The sequence below is a fragment of the Podarcis cretensis genome (assembly GCF_951804945.1).
Source record: "Podarcis cretensis genome assembly, chromosome: 17".
Lineage (NCBI taxonomy): Eukaryota > Metazoa > Chordata > Lepidosauria > Squamata > Lacertidae > Podarcis > Podarcis cretensis.
This window is the reverse complement of record NC_137187.1, coordinates 40,924,305-40,950,199: the sequence shown is the minus strand read 5'-3', so window position 1 is coordinate 40,950,199 and position 25,895 is coordinate 40,924,305. Positions and strand designations below refer to the sequence as shown.

Below are 25,895 nucleotides of genomic sequence, written 5' to 3'. Positions count from 1 at the left end.
CAGCTGAGAATTCCCATTAGGATTGTCAATTTGTCAACATTTCATCCTGGCCATTTGCCAGAAGAGGAGTCTGCAAAGTGACAACAAATTGTGGGGTTGGTGATTCCATTATTTCCCCACAGCTGAAGGGGACACGCTGCTTATACTCCAAGGCATTCTGTCTACGTTTTTAAAGTGCTTCCCATCAGAGGAAGGCACTCTGCACAAATGAAGACTTTCACTTTGCAGTCTTGAACTTTCACTGTTGGAAAAGGCATTCTGCTCTTTCAAAAGCACCATCTGAACACAGTAAAGGTGGCAACTATAATCCTCGTGCTCTTTAACTTTCCATTGGTCAAAATTGAAGTTTCCAAGAACTGTGATAATATTTTCCAGGTTCAACTCACATGACATAATTGGGGCCACAGCACAGGGAGAGAGGAATTAAGCATTTTTCCTGTGCAGGTCCCCTGAGGGATCGTGGATCTTCCAAGTCATGTTAGCCCTCAGCGGAATGTTTGTATTCACTTTTTTTTTTTTTGCTTCTGACTCAAAAAGAATCACCCAGGAATTTTGCATTTCATTCCATGTTTTTTATATATTTATATAAAAAAACAAAGGAAAGGAAAAGAAAATGAGAAAATCCCCAGAAAAAGGAGGGAATGGAAACAAATTTGACACAAAAAGGGGGTGGTGGGGCAGGATAGAACAGAGTCCCCACCCCAAAAATCAATTTCCACCCCTCAATCCAGTCATTCCCTACCCACCCCCCCAAGCTGCCCCCATCTGAAAGAAGTTCAGAAGCATATGTTGCAGGGGACACACATCCATCCATCTGTCCTGTGCCCCCACCCAACCCTCCCTCTCCCACTAAAGTTGCAATTTCTTTATTCAATTTCCTTTTTAAAAACAAAAACATCTCAACTTCTTTCAAGTCTCTTTCCAGAAAAAGCATCCTGGAAATAATCTGTGTTCATCTCCCATATTTTTTCAAATACAGTTTTCTGCAGGGTGGCCATAATGCTGGCCAGTGATTTAAGGCCATTCAGTGGGTGCAGGACTGGAGAATAAGACGAACAGTCTTGTCTTCAGAGGCAAAAGTCAGCATCTGGGTCCTTTGAAGGGGAACAAGTGGGAGACAGCCCCAATCCCTGCATCCTCACCTGGTTCACGATGTCCCCACCCTCCCATCCCTACTCCCACCTCCCAAACTGTGCTCTGCTCCTGATACTTTCCCTGACTTATCCCTCCACTCATCCTCCTCCATTTTTCTCTGACGTTACTCCCAGCAGTGCTTCTTCTAGGCCTCATTTCTCAACCACCTCTTTCCTCCTGAATCCTTTCTCCCCTCCCCATCCCACGAGGAGCACCTCAGCATTAACAATAGTCCCATTGAATTAGGATGTCCCATGTCTCCCCACCTTCACTCCTCAAGCAATATGTCTGGTAATTCATTTTCTTGGATTTTGGGAGTACCTGCCTGAGGGGTAAAGCCAAAATGGGACCGATGGGTATCACAACTAAGGGTGAACCCAGCAAGCCCAGGACTCCCAGATTCTCTAAACTTCAGGCCCCATTCATCTGTTCAGATGAAAAAAGAACCAGGAGTTCCAACCCCACATTTCCCTTTCTCTTTAATAAATAGATAAATAAACAAGCCAACCACTGCAACCCAGAACTGGAGTCCTCTCTCCCACTCACTCTACCCAGTGTACCCCTCTTCTCTCAGAGACGGCAACACTTCCTCCCACACCCCCTTTTTCGAGGCTTGACTCCCTTCTTAGAGACACTAGAACAACCAGGCCCTTTTCTGAGCCATAGGGCTATTTGTCCTCTTTCTGTCAATGACCCAAAGCACAGACAACTTGTCCACTGGAATAAACCCAGAGGTACGAGACAGCAACTCTGGGAAAGGTGAGCTTTCCATACATGATCTGGTATTGTCTCACAAGAACAGTGCAAACAGTTCTATGATGTGACACGGCAAGGAGGAAGCAATGTGCAGTGTGATCTGAATGTGTGAGAATAAACGGGTGGCGGGAGCATAGTGGCACATATGCCTTGCAACAGTAGTGTTTTTGCTTTCCATTTTAGCAGGGCATGTGCCATATTGACATCATTGCACATGATTCTCCTGTGGTTACCCTACACTTTCTGCAGCCTTGGATGCTCTCCACTGTCTGCCTTGCATGTTGATGTCTCTGCCTTCTCCCACTCTTCAGGGAATGCGTTAGGATTTCTTGGTGGCTTCCTCCTCCCCCACACCCCACCCGCATCTTCCTGCTTGCATTGTTCCAGGGTGACATGGTCTGCAGGGCCTTGGATTGGTTGCTGCCATGGCAACTGAGGTGGGGTTTCCAAGGCTCCCTGGTTACAGCTTCTGACTGACAAGGAGCCAAGTCAAGGCTAGCTCCATGGCATTCCCTTAAACAGCTGTGTCTACTGCCTCCTTTCCTCCCCCGCCCCTCTAGCCTTCCTGTCCCTGTGGGGCCCCCCTCAACTTAGCCTCAGACTCTGAGACCGTGTGGAATTGATTTAATTGATGGAATGAATAACTGAATGGGAGAGTCAATCTTCTACAGAAGCAGATTCCATCATCAGAGCCCTGCTTCCATCAACACCCTCGAGCTGTAAAGCCAAATCAGCCCTGCTGAGCATGAAGTGGTTTTGCTCCAGTGAGTGGGATGGCTTTGGCTTCACTCTGGGAGATCCAAATACAAAAATCTGGCCTCTTTTCAGTGATGCCAGACAGACCTTTAGAGCTGCTAGATCAAACACTTTGAAATAATGGACAAAGAAGTTTCTGGTGTTGGTTCTATGGAGTTTTGCAGTGTCTGACTGAAGCAACTGGATAGAGTTTGTGGGCTATAAAAAGAGGAAAACTCCATGATGCACAGGATATTTTGTACCCTTTCTAAGCACTGGCTGGAACACTACTGGGGACCAGTTACTGTCATCGTATAGCTTTGGATTTACCCCAGGGGAGCTGAGACCAGAATCCAGCTCTGATCTCACTGTAGTTAATGAGTGGTTTTGGATATTTGCCCTGGGATAACTGAAGCGCTCATAGTCTATTGTGACACCAAGTACTCTGGGGAACCATGGCCAAAATTGCAGGGGAAGCAGAACGACCCATCTTTTGGCATCTTGTGTGATATATAAATAAGAAAGAAATGAAACTCAAATTCAGTTTGGCACAGGCAGATGCCTTCTAGCCAACCCTTGGCACTCCTCACATCACACAATAAGGCTCTCTGGGCAGTTCAGGCTCTGTCCTCCAGCAGGGAATGTGGGTGATCAAGCCCTTCTTGAGGTCCTTGTTGAGTACAAAGCAAACTATGGGGTTGACAGCAGCTTGGGCAAAGCTCATCCAAACAGCTGTGGAGAGGTAGCGGTGGGGGATGCTACAGGCTTTGACAAATACCCTCCAGTAGCAGGCCACAATGTAGGGTGACCAGAGAACCAAAAAGAGCAAAGTGATGACGTAGAACATCCTGCCTAGCCTCTTCTCAGCCTTGAATTCTTCCATGCCCAGCAAGCGCCGGTTGGCAGCGTGAGCATTCTGCCGGATGCCCAACAAGGTAGGAGGCATGGGGCCACGGCCAAAGCCAGCAATCCAGTTGGCTGCAGCTTGCCCAGTGGCTCCCGGCCCATGGAACGTCCAGTTTTGGCTGATAGCTGGGACCATCTGGACAGGCTTCATCTTGCGATGGCGGTACTCAAAGAGAAGGAGCTTGATGTAAACCACGTGGGTTGCAAAGATCAGCACAGCTAGCATGAGCATGAAGCCCAGGGTGTCATTGGCTTTGAAGTAGCGGTGCTCAAAGATGCACTGGTCCTCCTCACGGATGAACTTGTAGGTCCCAACATCGAAGACGGGTGGGAAGGCCATGGCCACGGACAAAGTCCACACCATGCAGATGACAGCCACGCATGTCCAGAAGGTCATGCGTTTAGCATAGAAGCGGTGATGGGCCACAGCCATGTAGCGTGTGACACTGATGCAGAAGAGGAGGAAGGCAGCATGGAAACAGAAGAGGACAGCCATGAAAGCCACAATCTTGCAGCTCAACACACTGTAAGTCCAAGCAGAGCCGTGGCGGATTGAGACGAGGACAAAGGGGAAGCAGACAGCTGAGCGGATCACATCAGCCAGGCACAGGTCCAGCAGGAAGTAGTAGGGTGCTTTGTGGAGGCCACGCTCTTTCAGGACCAGCAGCGAGAGGGTCAGGTTCCCTGCCAGACTCACACAGATGATGAGGCCCAAGAGCAGCAGCTTGGCATAGGTGGAGGCTGCGTGGGGCGCTGAGCCATGGGCTTCTTCAGTCTCGTTGGCACTGGCCATCTTTAGGTGGGGAAAGGAAAGGGGGGAACTGGCTCAGCGGCGACGTGCCCGGTGATGGCCCATGACCCCAGTGCTAAAGGGGGGCATTGTCTGTGGGGAAAAGGTTGGAGGAAAGGGGAGTAAGGAAGCATTAGTTCATGGTAGTAACACAAACTTTTTTCCCTTTCCCTTTTTTTCTTTTTAAATACTATGTTCTATATGAGGTCCCAAACCTCTCCCAAATTCTCTGAAATAACTACAGGTGTTTTGAAATTCAAAGGAGAGATTCCCTTGCCCCGCCTTCTGGAAGGAAAGGACAAACATCTATGACTGACACAAGGATTTTTGTCGGGCTAAGTGGAGGGATGTCTACGCAAACTAGAGAGCCAGGTGAACTCTAGAACACCCTGTGGTGGATTTGAGGTCTCATGTTGAATTGTTACAGTAAGCAGCTTACTGGTCTGCCTCCTTGGTTATGTATATTATATTCTTGTCCTCCCCTCCTTTTGAGGAGCTTATCATACATGAGCTTCCTCTTTATTGTTTCAACTCTCCTATGAGGTAGATGAAACTGGGAGAAAGTGACTGGCTGAGCTGGATTTTCACAATATTCATTTCCTAACTAGCTAGTTCCTGACAATGTGGCCAAATCAAAATGCCATCGCTCAATCTGGAGAAACACATCATCTTAGACAAGAAATAATTAATCCTTTTCCTTTCCCTACTTCACTGAGCCAGCTTTGGACATGTCAGGGATAGCATCCAATTTGATGGTCTTGGGACAAGTCCCTGTCTTCTCAGCCTCCATCTATAAGTTGAGAAGAATTGTGTCTTAACTCACAAGGCTCTTTTGTGAATAATTAAGATAAGAACTATGGCAACTGTTTGCATAGTAATACAGTTATATCAGCTGAAGTTGGTTTGACTGTAGTTAGTGCCCTCTAGGGGAGTGATGGGGAACCTGTGCCCCTCCATTTGTAGCTAGTCCCAACTCCCATCCTCCTTGGCCACTGGAGCTGATGGGAGTTGGAGAGTCTCAAGTCCCATCCACCAGTCTAGAGTGAAATGGCCAACTATTCCAAAGAGCCAAATAGTCCTCAAAACACATAGCTGAGGCTCCCTCAAAAGATGGCAACCTCTCCCTCCTTTTAGGTTTTTAAGAGGTTGGATGACCATCTGTCATGGATGCTTTACTTGAGATTCCTGCATTGCAGGGGGCTGGACTAGATGACCCCTGGGACCCTTCCAACTCCACAATTCTACAATTCATAAAACACACCCAGTGTCAATCAGTCAGTCAAATATTTTTTAATATTGACCCAAAGTCATGGTCACTTCAATATTCTCTATGGGCTGGTGGTGATGCAAAATGAAAAGCCTGGGACAAAGGGGGGGGGGGAGAGAGAAATTGCCACCAGTTCTAGCAGATCCACACCCATAGGCCGTATCAAGAGGAGACCTGCGTAACTGGGATCCCTAACAGAATTCCCAGGATTCTTTGGAAGAAGCCATGACAGTTAAACTGATATGAAAAAATACACAGATTTGGAAAACATTGCTTAATTTTGACACAGGCCAAGGGAGAGGTTGTTTCTACAAAGCTGCTTGGTACATTTTGAGTCACATACAACAGTCAGAGAGTCATAGAAGGAAAGTGCTCTAAGAATGATCTCATGTTTATTGCACTTGCCTGGGAGAGAGTAATCTTTCTAAATTTAGCACTGCAAGTTAAATTTTTATATATATAAATAGTTGATGAGTTTACAATTTGTGGATGAAGACAATTTCAGCTCAAAATGACAAAGCAATTTTGTTAGTCAATAGTAACTGCACTCTCAGTGCACCTAAGAATTTTGCTACCTTGTTATCCTACCCAATAAGGTCTTTCACCAGAAGAAGCTCATTTTACAAAGCTAGCAATCCTATGTATACTTAGTGAAATCAGTAAGCAGATTGTGTAGATGTTGAATTTTACACACACACACACACACAAATATCACAGAACTGTAGAGTTGGAAGAGACCATGAGGATCATCTAGTCCAACCCCCTGAAGTCCATAAATTTTTCACCCAGCCATGGGCTCGAACCCTTGTTCTTGAGATTAAGAGTCTCATGCTCTAGCCACACACACACTTTCTCCTTAGCCACCCTTCCCCTCCACAGCAGGCATCAAGTGAAAACAGGTGGCTGTGTATTAAGTAGTAACTTACCAGAGTGTGCCTTTAACAGCTTGGTAAAACAGTCATGCACTATTTTCCTGACAAGGGGCCAATATAAATTTAGCATTCCGCTCCTTCCCCAGATGTCTGATCAGATGTGCTTAAAGCACTTGAACCCAGTCCTCTGGGGTTGCCCAGATGAGTAGAGATGTGTAAAGATGCTCTGAGGACTTCCCCTCCACCAACCCAGCTTTCCAGTGGGAAAAAAAAATTTGGGGGGGGGACACTGGGGGAAAACTCTTTTAGTTACAGGATGTTTCTGCAACTAGCACAGTTATTTAAACTTAGTGATACAATGAGACTTAGAGATTGTAGAAGAAGAATCTCAGATTTGTGAAAGGGTTAAACCCCTTTACAGTACTGACTATTAGAAAATGGAAGTACAAAGTAAAGATGTAGCTTTCTTATTTCTTAATTTACTTATCCTTAACTTTATTTGTATAAATAAAGAAATTATACATGATTTTTTAATGTGAAATATCCGTATGTTCAGCGTTCTCTTGATATTGTGCTAAATATATTGTGATATTTATATTATTATTTTTGAAAAATATGATAAACACTATTACCTGCCACTTGCTACAGCTCAGCTGCTACCTCAGCAACTGAACAGGTGGAAATCCAACTCTCTCACACACTCATGCAAAAATACCAGGATACAGTCAACAGTCATACTAAGGTACAAATAAGCTATCTCTACACAGCAGACGTAGACTGGTTTGACTGTTGTTTCCTCTCCTTAGTGAACCATGGAAAGTGTGGTTCTGTGGGAGAATGTTCAAGCACTTTTACTAAACTGCAACAAAGCTCTGATACTTAAAACTATTCCAAGGTGCAAAGCCCAGGAGAGCATCTGTGTCTTGAAGGATCCCAGGGAAAGGAGAATGTGATTTCCCTTATCCCTGTCATGCCATGACAGGCGATACAAATCAGGGTACAGAAGCCCTGTCAGTGAAATGACCTAGCAAAACTTCAGATGCATGTGTACAACTCACCTGTCACCTTGCCCCAAATCTACTCCCTATATGACATCCCTCCACATCTGCTTGGGCGGATGAGGGGTCTGGGTCTGCTCCAATTGCCATGGCCATCAGAAATTGGATTTAGTGGTGATGAGCCCCTGCACAGAGAGGTTTGTCAGTCCCCATCCCTGCTTATTTTTAGACACCTGCTTTAGACAACTACATTCTTAAATGGGCTTGGATAGCATGCTTGCACTTTTCTGAAATTATGACACTGAGATTATGTTTCATTCATATTCCTATGCTTTCATAGAAATTGAAGGCGACCTTTAGTTTTGTTTTCCTTTATTTTGATCCTACAAATTGTCTAGAGAAAAATCCATTTTTAGAATTGCTCCTGCTTTAAGGGTGTGTACACACAGCAGTATCTCCAAATCTGGGCAAGTTTTGTACAGCTATTAACCAAATGAAAAACAACAAAGCCAGCAGACCAGAAAGGGGTACCTGCCAAAGTCTTCAAAGTGGGCGAAATTGAACTTACACAACAACTTCACAAGCTCATCGAAAAAATCTGGGAGAGAGAGGAGATCCCAGCAGATTTTAGGGATGCCAAAATTATCAATCTCTTTTAAAAAAGGTGACAGAACAGATTGTGGAAACTTTCAAGGCATCTCTTTATTAGCTGCGGCCAGCAAAATTCTTGCAAGGATCTTAGCAAACCATCTCCTAACAATATCCAAGACTACCCTTCCTGAATCCCAAAATGCTTTTTGACCATCTAGAGTGATAGTGGACATGATTTTCACTGCTCAACTTCAATAAAAATGCAGAGAGCAAAACCAACCCCCTGTATATGGTGTTTATTGACCTGACTAAGGCCTTTGACACAGTAAATTGTAATGCCCTGTGGACTTTGCTTCTGAAAATTGGCTGCCCAGATAAATTTGTGAATATTATTCGGCTCCTACATGATAATATTACAGCAACAATCGCAGATAACAATGGCTCTCAAAGTGAAACATTCACAGTGGGATCAGGTGTTAAACAAGGTTGTGTTATCACCCCAACTCTATTTATTATTTTCACTGCCATGATCCTACATTTTGTCGAAGGGAAACTCCCCACCAGAGTAGAAATCATATACAGTTGTACCTTGGATTTCGAACAGAATGTGTTCCGGAAGTCCATTCAACTTACGAAATGTCCGGAAATCAAGGTGCAGCTTCCAATTGGCTGCAGGAGTGTCCTGCAGCGAATTGGAAGCCGTGGAAGCCGCGCCGGACATTCAGCTTCCAAGGCAAAGTTTGCAAACCAGAACACCTACTTCTGGGTTTGTGGCTTTCGAGTTCCAAGTTGTTTGTGAACTAAACTGTTCGAAAACCAAGGTACGATTATATCAAACAGAGGGAAAGCTCTTTAGTCCGAGTAGGCTTAAAGCAAAGAGTAAGGTTACCATAACTTCCATCATAGAGCTTCAGTACACTGATGATAATGTAGTGTGTGCACTCTGAAGATGACCTCCAAATATCTTTGCAGAAGCTTACGAAAAGCTCAACATCCAAAAAAACCACAGTGCTGCACCAACAGGCAGAAAACAACCCCTCTGTAGTGTCACAAATCCAACTCAATGGTGTAATGCTGGAAAGTGTTGATCACTTCTCCTACCTGGGCAGTTATCTTTCCACAAGGGCCTCACCTGAGCTCTGCGAGTGCAGCTTTCTCCTGATTGAATTGCAGGTGTTTAAGGACCGGGACATTCACAGGGAAACAAAAATGCTTGTTTACAAAGCTATTGTACTACCAAGCTTACTGTATGCTTGTGAAACATGGACCACTGATAAACTCCTCAAAAGATTCCATCAATGGTATCTCAATTTTATTTTACAAATCACTTGGGAAGACAAGCGACCTAATGACAGTATACTGGAAGAAGCAAAGATCACCAGTGTCGAAGCAATTATTGTTCAACATCAACTTCATTGGACTGGTCATGTTGTGCGGATGCCTGATTATCATCTTCCAAAGCAACTACTCTATTCTGAATTTAAAAATGGAAAGCATAATGTTGGTGATCAACAAAAGGGGTTTAATGACTCTCTCAAGGCAAATCTAAAAAAATATAGCGTAAAGACCGACAACTGGGAAACACTGGCCTGTAAGTGCTCCATTTGGAGAACAGCCTTTACCAAAGGTGTCATGGACTTTGAAGACACTCAAACTCGGGATGAAAAGAGAAACATGCTAAGAGGAAGGCACGTTTGGCAAATCCTCACCATGATCAACTCCCACTCGGAAACCTATGTCCCCACTGTGGAAGGATGTGTGGATCCAGAATTGGTTTCCACAGCCACTTACGGACTCACTGTTAAGACCATGTTCATGGAAGACAATCTTACTCAGCTACAAGTGATCGCCAAAGAAGATGACGACACACAGCAGTTTAAAATGGATTTGATGCATCCCTGATCTGCATAGCAGTCAACACTCAGCCCCAACCCCATTTATTTCTGATTTCCCCTATCTGCAGATAATGTGCTAAGGAGAGGAATTCCAACATAAAATTGCGTAATTGCATGTTGCCTAAGACTGGATACACTGAAGCGCATTATGGGCTGGTTTTATAGGTTTGGTGATGTTTTGCTGGCGCCATCTATCACCACAGCCCTCATCACCTGAGCGCAAAATAGTCATTTTGTTTTCATCAGCCTAAATGAAAGGATGTGGTGTGCCTAGCTCAACCCATTGTTGATGAAGGCAAACTCACCATAATTTGTTTTTATTTAAAAAACAACTGTTTTGTTGCAGAACTGCCTTTGCACAAAACAGCTGTATTAAAAATAAAATGGCCTTTGCAGGTACAAGAGGAAGAAAAGGAAAGAGGAAAGAAATAGAAAAACACTGTATTTAAATCCTTCTCCCCCAAATCAGTCTTCCCATCCTGACTTGACCATGTGTGGAATGTACTTTTATCATCATCATCATCACTTTTAATTTGTATACCGTCTTTCTATTTTTCTATACCCAAGGCGGTTTACAAGCTGAAGAAACAAAGAATGTACACCTTATAATAATCTAATCCAATACAAAAATGTGATAATAAAACATAACTTTAAAATAAGCAACTTATATGAAATAAAGTAATATTCAACAATCCATTGAAATAGTATAGAATAATATTAAATATCAGCATATAAAAATTAAACAGAAATCCACTCTTAACAATTATAATAAATAATTTCTAAACTATAATCAATAAAACAATGGAAAGTCACAGTACATAAAATAATACAATACAAATTGAAAAGCAGAGACTGGAGGGTGGGGCAAGGCAGGCTTTTCTCTGAGCTGCCCCACAACTTTTTGTGTTTGGAGATCAGAGGCACCTGCTCCTCCCACCTGCCTGGCCATTGTTTGCCCTACAGAGGCATTCCTTAGAAGGCTGTTGACTCTGGTGAAAAATTTTTTTTTTAAAAAAAACTATTTCAAAAGTAGTTGTTTAAAATAGGCTATTTTGCCCACTGTGGAAAATGCTTAAAACTTTGGTGGACATTTGTTATTGTGCTAATCCATGGACAAAACTATTTTTTTTTTAAGGAAATACCTGGGCCTATGATGGTCCTCAGGTTTCTGGAACTTCTGGAGGTCAGGGAAGCAGTAATTGGGGAGAGGGGTCAACAATGCATAGAATGAATGCATCCCCCTAGTGCAGGCGGGAAATATCAAGACCGATTTAAACTGGAAGTGGTCATGTGTGGATGAAAGTGCCCAAAAGCTCACATGGAAAAATCATTTCTGTGCAACCCATGTACACTACTAACACCCAAGTGTGTACACAACCTACAAAACCCCAGTGCCATACAATGGCATGCACCCCGTTATATCCTTGAATTACTAACACAACAGTCCCATCCATACATGGATGCAAACCCAATTTTACTCAGTAAAACTATAAAGGATCAAGCTGCAGCACAGATTAGAATAGAGCCAGGAGACCTCTTCCTCACCTGGGACAAAGATGGAGGACTTCCTGTTTAGAAAAGAGAAGACTGTCAGGCAGACTGGCACACTGGCATACCCATCTGTTCATATCTAGTACTTTAACTGACAAAACTGACTTAGGATCCTAACTAGGCATCCGTAAATAGAAGAGTTCTGCCTAGGGACTGGTGAGATTCAGTGGAGGAACCTGACAGCAGAAGGAGAGTGTGCTTCATCTCATACTGCTGCACAAGATCCCTCAATCCCACCCAGAGCAGATTTTTGAAGGGCTCAAGAGGGGAATCTGTGGAAGTCACTTTCCTCTCACTATCCCTGGTGGGAACAGAACTGCTCTAGCGTCTTGTGAAAACCGAGTTAGGCCCCAAGGCCGTGTGTTTTCCAAATGCCATAAATGTGGCTTTGGGGCAATAATACAAACAAACTACCAGCCCAGTAAAGAGAAAAAGAGAAAAAAGTTTCTACTCACGGAAGTGGGAAATCTATGATAGGGCTGTGCCACTTCAGACTATAAGTGGGGACTGGCATGACGGAATGTTCTTCCATACAACATGGATGCTGGACTGCAGGGCTGGACTAGAAGACTCTCAGGGTCCCATCCAACTAGGGCTGAGAAATGCCTGGTTTTTATCCCCAGTTAAGCATCGCGATAAACTAATACAGTCAAACATCGGTTCCTCAATGGCTCCGTTTTCAAACGTTTTGGCTCCCAAACGTTGAAAACCCAGAAGTAAATGCTCCAGGTTTTCAACGTTTTTTGGAAGCTGAACGTCTGATGCAGCTTCCGTTTGAGTGCAGGAAGCTCTTGAAACCAGTCGGAAGCTGTGCCTTGGTTGTCAAACGTTTCAGAAGCTGAACAGGCTTCCGGAACAGATTACATCCAACAACCGAGGTTTGACTGTATATCATAACTATATACAGTGGTACCTCGAGTTACATACGCTTCAGGTTACACACGCTTCAGGTTACACACTCCGCTAACCCAGAAATAGTACCTTGGGTTAATAATTTTGCTTCAGGATGAGAACAGAAATCACGCGGCAGCAGCAGGAGGCCCCATTAGCTAAAGTGGTGCTTCAGGTTAAGATCAGTTTAAGAACGGACCTCCGGAACGAATTAAGTACTTAACCCGAGGTACCACTGTAGAGGCAAATGGGGGTAATGTCTTGGCAACTGCTACTACTTAGCAGTCTAAAACTGATACATTTTTACTTACCTTTAATATATTGTTGCAACTGTTATTTACCAGTACAGAGGAACAGGGGCGGCAGGAATTATGAGAGAAGCGACAACAGGCTTCACGGTTCTAACCACATCACAATTTTTTACATAGCACACATACACATCATGATTTGGAATATATCACCATGTCAAATATTATGAAACCATTACCATGATGTAGACTTTGAGCTGATTTTGTACAATGTCTTGATACGTCGCCCAGCCCTACTTCCAACTTTACAATTCTAGGATTCTGTTAAAAGAGGGAAAATGTTGACATAGGAAATGGCTCTTGCCTCTTTCCTGACATGCTGGGGAATTGTTTTTCTGTGGAAGAACATGACATCACATGTTCCCCACCTATAGTCAGAAGTTGCATAATCCAGATACAGGCTTACCATCACCATGAGAACTAGATCAGAACCTGTCCCTTAGCTACAGACAGGTGTGGTGGAGTGAAATTGCCCTCCTCCCACCAGCCTTGATCCAACTGGGCTCAGTGGGTGCACAGCATTGGCTCCCTTGGTGCCTCTGTTGCACCCCAAGCTCAGCGATGGGGGCGCAGGAAGGGCAGCTCCAATCCCCTATCAGGTACAGGACCCATTTAAGTGAAATCATGTATATTGGAAACATCACTGAAAAAGCCTGCAAATACTCCATTCTGCCCCTGCCCCACCTTGCCCCTTTTTTGTAATGTCTTGGGGTTACGTCCGGGTTCGGTGTAATGCACGTGAGCATGGTTACACACATATGAGATGCGCCTAAAACAGTCGCTGCCTGTACTGCCTTTAACCGGTCCCCTTCATATATGCCCTAGGGGCCAAACCACATGTGGCACCTTTAAAAAAAGCAAATAGTATCAACTGGAAGGAATGGTTAATGGGATCAGATGGGAAAATATAATGCTCCCCACAAACATGTGTTCCTGAGAAAAGTCCCTCTTCCAAAACTGGTATTTGCTTTGTTGGGAATCCCTTGCCATCACCCTAAGTACATATTAACTTTAAAAGATGAATTCTGTTTGAGACCAGCAAAGGAAGAGAAGGGTTTAAATTTCCCCCTTCTCTGGCCCATTAATTATCAGCCCCTCCCGGTTGGTTCTATCTGCATATTTTTAAATTTAAAAATCCAGGGACATTAGATGCAAAGGACATATTTCATGTCAAATGTAGTTTATGTACCAGGATTGGTTCCTGCACAAAATGCCAGAGCACAGACTTCCCTTCCAAAACTGCCTGCCCAGATAGTAAATGTTGCTATGCATTTTGAGTCACAGCTATTATATAAGTAAAATATCAGATATTAAACATTAGCAAACTGTTAATAGACGATTTACTAATATGTAACCCTCCAGCTCAGGAAAAACCATAGAGCAGCTTTCAGGGATATGTAAAAGTGGGAAGGGGGAGAGGTTCAGGCAGTGATTTTTCCTTGGTGAGAAGAGGGGTGTTACAAGCATGTCCTTATTTCCACTTGAAGTCTGCTCTGCCCAAGGAGGTGAGTACCGTATTTTTCGCCCTATAGGACGCACCCTCCCATAAGGCGCACCTAGTTTTTTTGGGGGAAAATAAAGGGAAAAAAATTATTCCCCCCCCCCAGGCATGGGGCTGGGGCGGGGGAAGCCCGAGCTTCCACCGACCCCCGACCCCAGCCCCCAGAACAGGCAACTCTCTGCAAGTCGTGGGAGCCTGGTGCCGGGCTCCCGCGCCTTGCGGAGAGCTGCGCGAAGTCTGGGCGCGCTGAACTCAGCGCGCCCAGGCTTCAGCATGCAGGCAACTCCCCACAAGCAGCAGGAGCCCAGCACCCAGCCCCCGCGCCTTGCGGAGAGCTGCGCGAAACCTGGAGAGCGAGAGGGGTCGGTGCACACCGACGCCTCTCGCTCTCCAGGCTTCAGCGAAAGCCTGCATTCGCCCCATAGGATGCACACACATTTCCCCTTCATTTTTGGAGGGGAAAAAGTGCGTCCTATAGGGCAAAAAATACGGTAAATACCAGCAGATTGATCTGGAAGGCTGAGTAGCAGGTGCTGCTGCCGCCATCTTCATGGCCAGAGTTGGACCACTGGAGAGGGAGTCAAGGTTTGTTGGGGGGAGGAAGAGCAATGGCCTTCCGGTGGTTGTTTTCTGGTAGGGCTCCTGACAGCTGCCTGACATGCAGAAATATACTGGTGAAACTTTTCCTGGCCCACAAAGGGGGAAAGCTTCAGCTGCTACATTTCTGCAGATTTAAGGGCACAAGAGTTCTGCCCCGAAAAGAAGTAGTAATATTAAAAGAAGCAGGGATGCTCTGGGGACACCTGGTGCTGCAGTGTTGCTGAAGATGGGCAGCCATGGTCCTTTATCAGAAATCTGGTGGGAGACTAGAGGAAGTACAATATACATGGAGGATAGGCATGGAGTAAGTCTTGTTTTAAAAACAAAAGCAAAAATTAGAAACAAGCATTTTCTAAGGTTAACAATAAAATATGGTGAGGCACCCACACGGGACTTGGGGCAGATCTAGTGTGCTTCTGCCTTATCTTCAGTGAAGAGAGAAAAGCAGGTCACACACACACAGAGCCAATATATCCAAACCAAGCCAGTGAAAGGAGGAGCAGCAGCAGCAGCAGCAGCAGCAGCAGCAGCAGCAGCACTTTGGCTATTTCCTCCATTGTCTGTCTAATGCCTGTTTTTTTATCAGGGTCACAAAATTGGCCTGTCCGTGGTTGAAATGATAAGACGGAGCAGAGAGAGCCTGTGAGAGAAGGGGGGCTTCCTGCTTCCTCTTCCTCCCCTTACTCTTCTAAGCTCACCTGCCGAGTGCCTGAGGGCCCTGTTCCTGCCTCTCTCCACCTGGCCCAGGGCCGGGCCTGGTGGGCGTCATCAGGACTGGGGTATTTTGGGAGAGGTTTTGTTGGAAGTTTTTGCTGTTGTTACTGATATTAACTGATACTACTGATATTAACTTTTTGTATCTTTATTTTTATGTGGAAATTATTCAGTTTGGTTATGTAGTTTTTAATGTTTTATTTATTTTTATGACTAGGTAAAGGTAAAAAGGGTCCATTAGGTCCAGTTGTGACCGACTCTGGGGTTGCGGTGCTCATCTCGCTTTATTGGCTGAGGGAGCCGGCGTACAGCTTCCAGGTCATGTGGCCAGCATGACTTTTATGACTACTTTGCTTTTTTATGACTGATTTATTTGTAATTATGTAAATCTTTTCATATTGTAAGCCACCTTGAGCATTGCTTTAAGTGTGGAAAGGTGGCATAGAAATAAAATGATGATGATGATGATGATAAGCTGAGGGTCTGGTGTAGAATCATAGAATTGTAGGGCTGGAAGGGACCCCCAGGATCATCCAGTCCAGCCCCCTGCAATGCAGGAATCATTTGCCCATCATGGGGCTTGAACCCACAGCCCTAAATCTCATGCTCTACCAAGTGAGCTGTCCCAGAGAATCCACCAGCATCATGCCCAACAGCCTCTTGTCCTGGCAGTCCGTCTGCCTCCGGTGGTAGTGGGGGCTGGGAAGAGTAGTGAGAAAGTGCTAGAAGGCAGAGAAGCTGTCAGGAAAGGGGGTTGGAGTAGTGTGGGCTGCATTTGCCTGCTTCTGTAAAGTTGTTGTGGGTGTCCTTATCACTTAGGAACATTGGCTTCCCCCTGACACACAGAAATGCCACATCTGCATACCCTGGAGCATTCAGCCCCATAGTCAGATACGCCTTTGGGGGAATAGCCATAGCTCAGTTGTAGAGCACATGCATTATGCTTGGCATCTCCCGGCTGGGCTGAGAGAGGCTCTTGCCTGAAACCCTGGAGAGCTGCTGCCAGTCAGTGTAGACAATAATGGACTAGATGAGTCACGGATTTGACATGGTATCAGACGGCTGCCCTGTTCCTATTCTGATGAAGTCTTCTTAAATTGTAAGACGCTTGTAAAGTGTCTGCCTTTCCAGTGAGAGGAACACACACACCATAACATTTCATTGGTCCCCTGAGTGTTTGTGGGGCACATTTTGAACTCCCACCAGAAAAAGTGAATTGGATCCATTCTTGTTGTTGGCATAAGTCTGTATTGAGACACGATGGAGTGTGCCTCTAGGGGTGAAGTCAAGGCACTGTGTTGGCAGCACCAAAGTGACCTGTCCAGGGTGCAAGCCTGGGCAGTGTGTAGGGAGGTCCTGGGCGGCCAAGGCAGGACCTCCTTCTCAGCCTTGCTGATGTGGTCGAAAGGAAAGGAAAGGAAAGCCTTTGGCACCAGCCTGGCTGCAGACGTTGTTGGAAGGAGGCAGAGGTGCCAAGTTGTGCCTAGCATGGGGGGGGGGGCTCATCTCGCGTGTCACACACACGATGACAACCTCACACACATGACTCTTGCCTTGTGGGGAGGCGTGGCACACTGCTTGGCTCTTGGCTCCTTGGCCTCCCTGCAGCTGGCCCTGCAGAGGAAGTGAGCTGGAGGCAGGATGGGACCCATAGTCCCCACCCACCCTGCTCCTGGGGCTGGATCAGGAGGTGCAGCAGAGGTGGGGACCCATTGGGAGACCCGTTGCTGGGAAGGGAGCCGTCCTTTTGCCGCCACTCCAGGAGTCTTTGTGGGCCTCCCATTGCCCTGGTGAAAAGCCCCTGGGATGCTCCAGACCATCCTGGCCACTCCATCATGAGAATGGCACTGGGCAAGCAGCAGAGGCACTGATGTGGGTCTTCCCCACAGGGGAAAGCAGCAGCATTGGTTGGGGACGAGCATCGCTTAGGGAATAAGGTGGTGCAGCCGGACCAGAGGCTGCCTGTTGTATCAGGAGGAAGCCAAGCATGGAGCACACCTCTGTGCTCAGCCTCCTCTGACCCCTTAAGATTGGGTGGGCTCAGCCCCATCCCAACAGACATGGGGGGGGGGGCTGAAGACACCTCAACCCTATAGAGTTGGCACCTATGGAAGGAGATGTACAAGGCACCATCGAAGCATCTTATCAACTCCAGATTTGTGTAGGGTTCACTCCTTGGCCTTTTCTTCTCCCAAAGCTATCTCACAAGGCAGCATGGGTTTAGGACCAGAGTTTTTCTAGTCCTAGATGGGCTCCTTTCCTGGGTGGACAAGCCCCATCTGTCTCCCCTTCCCTCTACAGAATGTGCAGAATCACTCATTTGCACGATCCACCAGAGCTTGTCTTCTCATGCAGGGGGACGTTCCTGACTCACTGAGGGTTTGAGACCATTGGCTACCCTCACCTGGTTTAACCGGAACCAAAGAATTTCTGGGGTGTGGCTGCTGCCACATGCTGACAGCTTCAAGGAGACACAGGTGAGTGCAGGGTGGAGACCAATGGTGTATAAATTACCCCAGAAGGAGCATGATGTGGCCCCCACCAGAGGTACTACCCCTCCCCTAACACCCCTGGCTCCATTCACTTCTAAAGAAAAAAATAGATTGTGTTGGGAAAGATAGTGAGGTGACTCAGCTGTTGCTATCCTGGGCAGTGGGGAAACATTTTCCCACCTGTCTACAGTGATGCTACTCTGCCTCAACTACAGGCAACATTCAGGAAGTGGTACTGCTTTTGAAGGGGAGAGGAAGGTGGGGAAACTCCAGCTCAGTCTGGGAGAAGTCTTTTCTTACTTCCCCAGGAGATGTGGCTGGTGCCTTCATTATATATCTTTAGGTGCCAGGCAAAAATGTTCCTCTTTAACCAGGCCTTTGGCTGATTGACATCCAACACACTTTTAAAATGTGTGTGTGGGGGGAGGTTATTGGGGTTATTTTTCTTTTTTTCTTTTGTATTTTGTGTTTCTATATTGTGTTTTTATGTTGTAACCACCCTGAGACCTGCAGGTATAGGGCAGTATACAAATGTAATAATAATAACAATAACAATAAGAAGAAAATTCCCTCCCTCAGCAACAGCCCTCAGGTCAAGTTACCCCTGCTACTAAGCAAGATAGATTGGCAAAGGCTTTCTAGATCTTAACAGTAGGTCTGGGTAACCCATTGCTCCAGCCCTCTGCAGAGCACCCAACCCAGCCAGTCTGTGTTAAGCCTGTCCACTTTTGTTCATGCTGAAAGGTTTTTCTTCCATGTATTGAAAGATACACGTGCACATACCAGCTCTCAATATAATACATTGCAATGAGTAATAATACTGTGTGTGCCTCCACCACAACAGGTGAAGCACAACAGGTGAAGCAAACCTCCGGCTCTCCAATTGTGGTCCTCTACAAATCCCATGCCATTTGCCATGCTTGCTGGTGCTGATGGGAGATGTAGTTAAGCAACATCTGAAGGGATAAAAGTTCCCCACACCTGACGTACAATGTATTTATGCAATTTTACATGCATAAATTTATGAAAATTGTCACTCTGTCAATTAAAAAATTTACGCACATGTTGCACCACAATGAAGTACAGTATGTCGACAAACTGGAATGTGTGCAGAGGACAGCAAGTAAGATAATCAAGAGCCTGGAAACCAAGTTGAGATTGCTGGATACGTTTAGCCTGGACAAGAGGAGTCTTAGATATGATAGCCATCTTCCAATAGCTCAAGGGCTGCCACATGGAAGATGGAACAAGCTGGTTTTCTCCTGCTCTGGAGGGCAGGATTTGAACCAATGGCTTCAAGTTACACGAAAGGAGATTCCAACTAAACATCAGGAAGGGAAAGAGAGGTTCTGCAGTGGAACTGACTCCCTTGGAAGGTGAGGTACCATCCTTGATTGGAGGTTTTCAAGCAGAGGTTAGAGGGCCGTCTGTTATGGATCATAGAATTGCAGAATTGAAAGGGACCCCAAGTTTCATCTTGTCTAACTTCCTGCAATGCAGGAATCTCAGCTAAAGCATCTGTGACAGATGGCCATCCGACCTCTGCTTAAAACTCTCCAAGGAAGGAGAGTCCACCACCTCCCGAGGGAGTCCAGTAGAGATTCTTGTCCTGCAGGGGGTTGGACTAGATGGCCCTTGGGGTCCCTCCCAACTCTACAATTCCAGATTCTATGATTCAGCAGAACATATACAAATTCACACACATGCACTTTCTAAACAAATATACACACAGAAACACACAATGTGTATGTATGTACTTGGAAACAAAGCATGTGGGTTATCTTGTGCGCATCCACTGTGGGCTTACACACTCCTGCTTGTAATAGTTGTGAGCACACACAATTTCCACATATGCACACACAAATACATACACGTGTCAGTGATGCTTCTCTCTCCCTCCCCCTCACCTGGCCTACAAATTCTAGCAGTGAATGTTCATATGACTAAATTGATTTTACATGCTTTGTATCCAACTTGTGGCCCAGAGGGATCAAAAAGATATTCTCCACATGTGACAAAGGACTCTTTCTCTGTCTCCACTTGGGTCATTCCAACTAAATTCAAGCTGTTGGGTGGTGGGGACCAACTCCATTTCATATGAACACTTTGTTAAAAAGCAGACCACTGGCCCCTCTTGCCAAGTGCCGCCTGCTCTGACTGGCACTCTTTTTCAGACCTGCTGCCTTAGATCCTTTTAACGGAAATGTCAAGGATCTCACAATCTTTGATATGAATTACATGGGGTTTATGTCAGAGGGGAGACAGATAGTTCTGGCTTGTGGTAAAGGCTTCATTAAACTGCTGCTCAGCAACTCACTTTACATGAGGGCTATTGAGGGCTATGAAGTGGGCCAGGGATCCTCTTCCTGTAGCCACAGCAACCACTGTCTTCACACCTCTCCTGCCCGTAGGCTGGCTCTGGGGAGCCGAGCAGTTGAAGGGCCTGGATTTTAGGCCAGTTGCTGATCCTTAGGCTATATGCCTCCCCTTTAGCTTCCTGATTTTATATGCCAGAATTCCAGCAGTATATCTGAGGACTCCCTCTACACAGATGACGCCATCAGCCTGAGGCCTGTCAAAGAAGGTGGGGCCAGTGTCAAGCCAAGCAACGGCTGCTCCAGGACTGACACCTGCTGCTTATAATGGGAATTGTGAAGGGAGTTCCTCTCCGCCACGGGTAAGTAGCACATCCTGACACACTCATAATACAATCAATACAATACATGCACAGCAGATATGCTTGGGGACATACACATACACACTGTCATGAACACACACACATTTTGACAACACACATGATAGCTCACTGAGTCATACACACAACCACAGGGAACCTGAGAAGCCCACAACTGCACGCCTGTAAAAACTTACAGATAAGAATAAGGGAAGGGTCTCACGGCCATCTGTTTCTTAGCACAATGCACTTATATCTTGCCAGACACACAAATTATTTCAGTGATGTTCATTATCTGATTGACCTGTGCATACCACTGTCCAATTTAATTGGAAGATATATCACTTTATTGAGAAAACACAGTCACATTAACAGTCATGGGATGGTGGCGGGGGGGGGGGGGGAAGCAGGAAACAAAGAGTCTTGTGTCATCTAAAGACTAACGTAGTTAGTCCATAGGGTTTATGAGTAAACAAAGAGAAAATAATGGGAAATTAATTATGAATAAGTATACTTATAGACCTAAGCACACTATCCACGGAATCACATCCATTCACAAAAATATCAAGATCCTGCTATGGTCATGCACATCTGTGTGATTTGAAACACACTTTGACACAGATACCTGTATTCAGTCAGGCCCAGACAATGCACAAACACATCCTCAAACTCAGATGCTGGCAGGCAAGCATGCACAAAGACTGAACTCCTAAACCTATTTAGTAGAGAGCAAGTGCCATTGCAGTCAGTGGTATTTCTGAATAAACAGTCTTAATAAAGACTGCACAATACAGCCATTCAACACCACAGATAATTATCGCCAAGCCTGCCTCTGTTATATTAGAACTCTCACGTGAACATTCATTCACACACACACACAGTGGCAAACTATCACTTCCAATGAAACACACTTGCTACACACAATCCAATGAATACTCATTCAGGTAATATATCACATTAAAACACATATGGATGTTCTGTCACCAATTTTCCACACACATATGTACTGACTCATTATTATTAAAATTAAGTCAACAGTGGGATTAGACACCTTTTAGTTTCAGAAATTTAAACTGATTCACTCTAGGAAATCACACCAATTGACTCCAGTGACTCGTGAGTTACTATAGCCTTACAATTGATTTACTAAGATTTTACACAAAAGTGTAAAACAAAAATCCTATCATTATTTCAGTTGCTAAACTTTTGATACATACCTGGCTCACTGCTTACTTTCAAAAGGAAGAGTGGCAGGGATAGTAAGCAACCTTGACACCAGTGAAATAACATTTCATTTATATCACCTTCAGCCAGGGTAACTTTATTGTCTCAAGTAATGTCCTCCTAATTTACTAGTAACAATATCTACCTTGCAAACACACCCATTAAAGTTACTAGATCATTTTATTTTATTTTTAGTCTTTGAGGCCTAAATAAGTAACTTGTATAAAGGTTTGCTGTCTGATTTTGCTGTCAAGGTGTCTGTTTATGCATTCACACAAGCACAATTACAGGGATTAGTAAATTGGCTCCAACAGAAATTCAAACCATTCACAACATATTTTCACCTGACCAGCACTAGCACAAAGTTGAATGCAAACAAACCAGACCCATAACCTCAAATGCCATCACCTCTGATTTTATATCTGGCTTCTACTTGGGTGAAAGGAAATATGGTTCTTTTTGTCTAATAGTCAATTCTATTTTACATTAAGTGACAGGGATTTAGAAACAAATGGTTCCAACTGAAATACTTCTGATTTACAATTAGTTTACTACTAATTTACACCAAGGTATCTGCTGTAGGGGGAGGAGAAAAGGAAGTGAGCCCCACATCAAAGTTTTTCTCCAGATTTGGGAATAATGTACTTTTTATTTACAGAACAGTCCACCGAAATGAACTAAGAGTTGCCCCTTAACTGCTTGTCAAACTGAGAGAAGGCCTGGTGAGTTGGAACAAAGAGACCCATAATCTCTGCCCATAATCTGCTCCATATTTTTGTATCTCATTGGATACAAACTCGATGCAAATTTCAGTGGTGAAAATTAGTATTAAAAAGCTGATGCTGTGCTGGAGGCTGGGTTGTTACAAAAGTGGTCTCCGTTGACAGAAAGGGTCAACCCTCTCATATATGAATGCTCCCTGAATAACAAATGGGGGGGGGGGGTGCTTGAGCATTACGTCTGCTAAAGATTTTTCTCCACCTCTTTGCCTATCTTCAAAGAGCTCCATATAAGGGGGGGGGGAGCTACCATGGAACAGGAGGGGGTTCAGGAGCAACAGGGCGGAGCAGACAAAAGGAACAAACAGGCAAGGAGAAGGTGGGGTGCCTGTAGCTCTTGCAAAATGGAAATAAGACTCCCACACCCAGCTTGGTCATGAGCACATGGGGTGTTAAAAGCACCCTCCCTCCACCTCCACACACACACACACACACACACACACACAGAGGCAGAAATGAAACAGGTGGTGGCTCCATCTGAAAAGCAAGAGTCAAATTCAGAAGCGGCAGAGGTGGGGTGAGAGGGAGGGGGGAGGGTCTTGCCATGGTGACTAACAGGCAGCCCGATGAATGAGATAAGCAGGGTATATGTGTTTGTATCTGGATGGATGGAGAGTTAAGCAGACAAAGCAATGCCAGGAAAGAGGGACTGGACTGGGGGGGGGGGCACAGATCCCAGCCCTGCATCACCAGTGGGAAGCATGCGGGTGCTGGTGGCGGGCCTGCTCACCTCGCTCCTCTGGTCTGAGAAATCAGCGGCGGAGACGACACCTCAAGCAGCTGGCTGGGCTGGCGCCGCGTCCCAATCCGCCCTCCCCGTCCGGGTTGCTCGGGGCTCACGCCCTACCTATCCGGAGAGGCAGGCTGGGGATGCCGGAGCTGTTGCCTTGGAGACAGGGCCAGTCCTGCTTCTTCCTCCTGCCAGGCATGGATGGGGATGCGGAGGCTGTCATGGCGAAGGGATGGCCCCCTCCGGCTCGCTCTCTTCCGGCAGGCCCGGATCCCGGCCCCGCTATTGTCCTCTGTCGTCAGCCTGGGGAGGGATGCATCTGGAAGAGAGATGGGAGCCTCGGCCGCTTCTCGCCATGGGCAGGAAGGCTTAGCAGCAGGGCAGCGGCAGCGGCAGCAGCAGCAGCAGGAGCAGCAGCCCTCGCTGGGGAGGCGGGCTGGGGGAGACCGGGAGCAGCGCCCGCCGCCCGGCGGAAGGAGGCACCCGGCTGGATGGATCCCGATTTGCCATGTCTGGACCAAGGTTACTTCATCTCCCCCCGCCGCCCCCCGGAAATCCCAGCCGCTCTCGTTTGCTCTCCGGTCAATCAGGCTTTCCCTCCTCCCAGACCCCCCCCCCGGATCAGTCCATTTCCACCCCGAAAGGCAGCGGGCAGCCGGAACGCCGCTCAGAAGAGGAGGAAGAAAGAAGAAGAAGAAGAAGAATTATCCGGACGGATCCATTCCCGGAGCGCGGCATCAGGGCAAGCCAAGGCGCGGGATGGCACCACCTCCTGGCCGGCTCTGCCCCGCCCGTCCCGGCGGGTCCCGGCGCCCTGCTCTGCCTCCGTCCATGGCGCGGGGGGCTTCTCCTCTCGGCGCTCCGCGGCCGCCGCGCCACGCAAGCCACCTGGCGCCCATCCGCCGGAAGATGGCTGGGCCCGGGGTCTCGCGGCTCCCCGGGGAGGCCGGGCGGGCGGGCGGGCGGGCGGCGGAAGCGAGGCGGGACGAGCCGGCCGGGAGGACAATGGGCAGCGGCGGGAAGCGCGCGCGCGCCCGGGCGCCGAGAGGCGGGCGGGCGGGCGGAGGAGGGGAGCGGACTCGGGGATTTCCGGACGGCTTCGGCCCCGGCAGCGGAGGGAGGGGTTGGGCGGGCGGGGGGGCTCTTCCCCCCTCGCTACATCAGGACCAGCTGATGGGAGAGACCAAGCGCGCCAAGGGCGGGGGGGGGCGCGGGAACGGGCTCGGGGTAAGGCAGCGGGCAGCCCCCGCCGGGATCGCCGACTTCTCTTGGCAGCCCCTCTTTCCAGGCTGGAGATCATCGGGGCGGCGGGGGAGCGGAGCTGCGCGCGCACACAAACACACACACGCGCGAGCCCCCTTCTCCACGGCCACCCCGCGACCCGGGACACTTGGACTGCGCACCTTCCAGAAAACTTCTGCAATTAAGATCTGAAAATGCCACCGCGCCAGGCCGAGCTCCCCCGAGCGACCCGGGGGTTGTGGCGCGGGGGGGGCTAGAGAAGCCCTTGGGCAAAGGAGAAAGATGGGCCTGGGGCGAGCCGCCCGCTCTCGAGCCGGCCCCTCGCAAGCCTCATTCCCTCCCGGAATCGGGGCCAAGCCCTCCTCGAGGCAGAGGGAGGCGACTGGGTGTCGGGACAGTGCAGCCCGTGGTTAAGTTATTTAATTTGTTAATAAATAATAGGGGGTGCGGTGAAAGAGGATGGGTGCTTCACATGTGGTGGGATTGCCCTACAGCTGAAAAATGTTCAAAGGTGGTTTTTTTTTTAATTTGAGGAAATTACCAACTAAACCCTCTGTTTAGATTTTATTCTAGCACTCTTCTCCATTGAAAGTGGTAATAATAATGGAATTCAATGCACACAGGTACCACGATCCAAACGCTCCTAGTCACTTATACAAACACAAGAATTAGTACACCAGATAGAAATATCCAAACAACCAGACTTGTGTGTAGTACAGTAAACAAACAAGCAGCCTTAACTAAGCCTTTCTTTTTGTGTTTTGCTGGTCTGCAGCAGCTGTTTCACCAGAAACCATGGTGGGAGAGAGGGGGATCTACCTGACAAATAAGAAAGCATTCCTTCCTTCTTTTTTGCCTTTTGCAAGGTTTCAACAGGATTTCCTAGATGGTTGGTTGCTTAGTTGGAGTGGGTTTTTGCCATTTTGGGGTCAAAATTCTGTGCTTGGGAATGCATTTGAAATTTCCCCATAGGAACCACTAGAAATCATTGCCCCGTTATGCGAATGCTCACCTAACAAACAATTTCCTGAGAATTCAGAGTTTGGATAGCAGGACCTGAGTATATAGAGAATTATTAGTGGTGTTACTGGCTACAGCTAGGCATTGGAAGGAGGGGTTTTATGTCCACAAAGGAGGGATAGTACAAAACATTTGGGACATAGTGTAATTTGAACCCTTGACCCAACATACACAAGTTATTGAGGGTAAAGCCAAATGGGATAATTTTGATGTTACATGGTTTCC

At 46.7% G+C, this 25,895-nt stretch overlaps 1 protein-coding gene across 4 annotated transcripts in view; it reads right to left on the bottom strand.

The window, feature by feature from the left end:
- Positions 1-550: 550 nt before the first annotated feature.
- The window catches only part of PPP1R3F (protein phosphatase 1 regulatory subunit 3F), a 74,243-nt gene continuing 48,898 nt past the window's right edge, over positions 551-25,895 (bottom strand). Inside the window, exons 1-3 of one of the 4 annotated variants that reach the window (XM_079958699.1) lie at positions 8,229-8,713; positions 7,519-8,110; positions 551-4,414 (exon numbers count right to left, since the gene is read on the bottom strand). In XM_079958699.1, coding sequence (XP_079814825.1) covers positions 3,212-4,324 — 1,113 coding nt within the window. In that variant the 5' untranslated portion in view covers positions 4,325-4,414; positions 7,519-8,110; positions 8,229-8,713 and the 3' untranslated portion in view covers positions 551-3,211. Of the gene's footprint in view, positions 4,415-7,518; positions 8,714-23,408; positions 23,995-25,895 lie in introns of those variants that run through there. The other 3 variants (XM_079958696.1, XM_079958698.1, XM_079958697.1) reach the window with 3 other exon arrangements.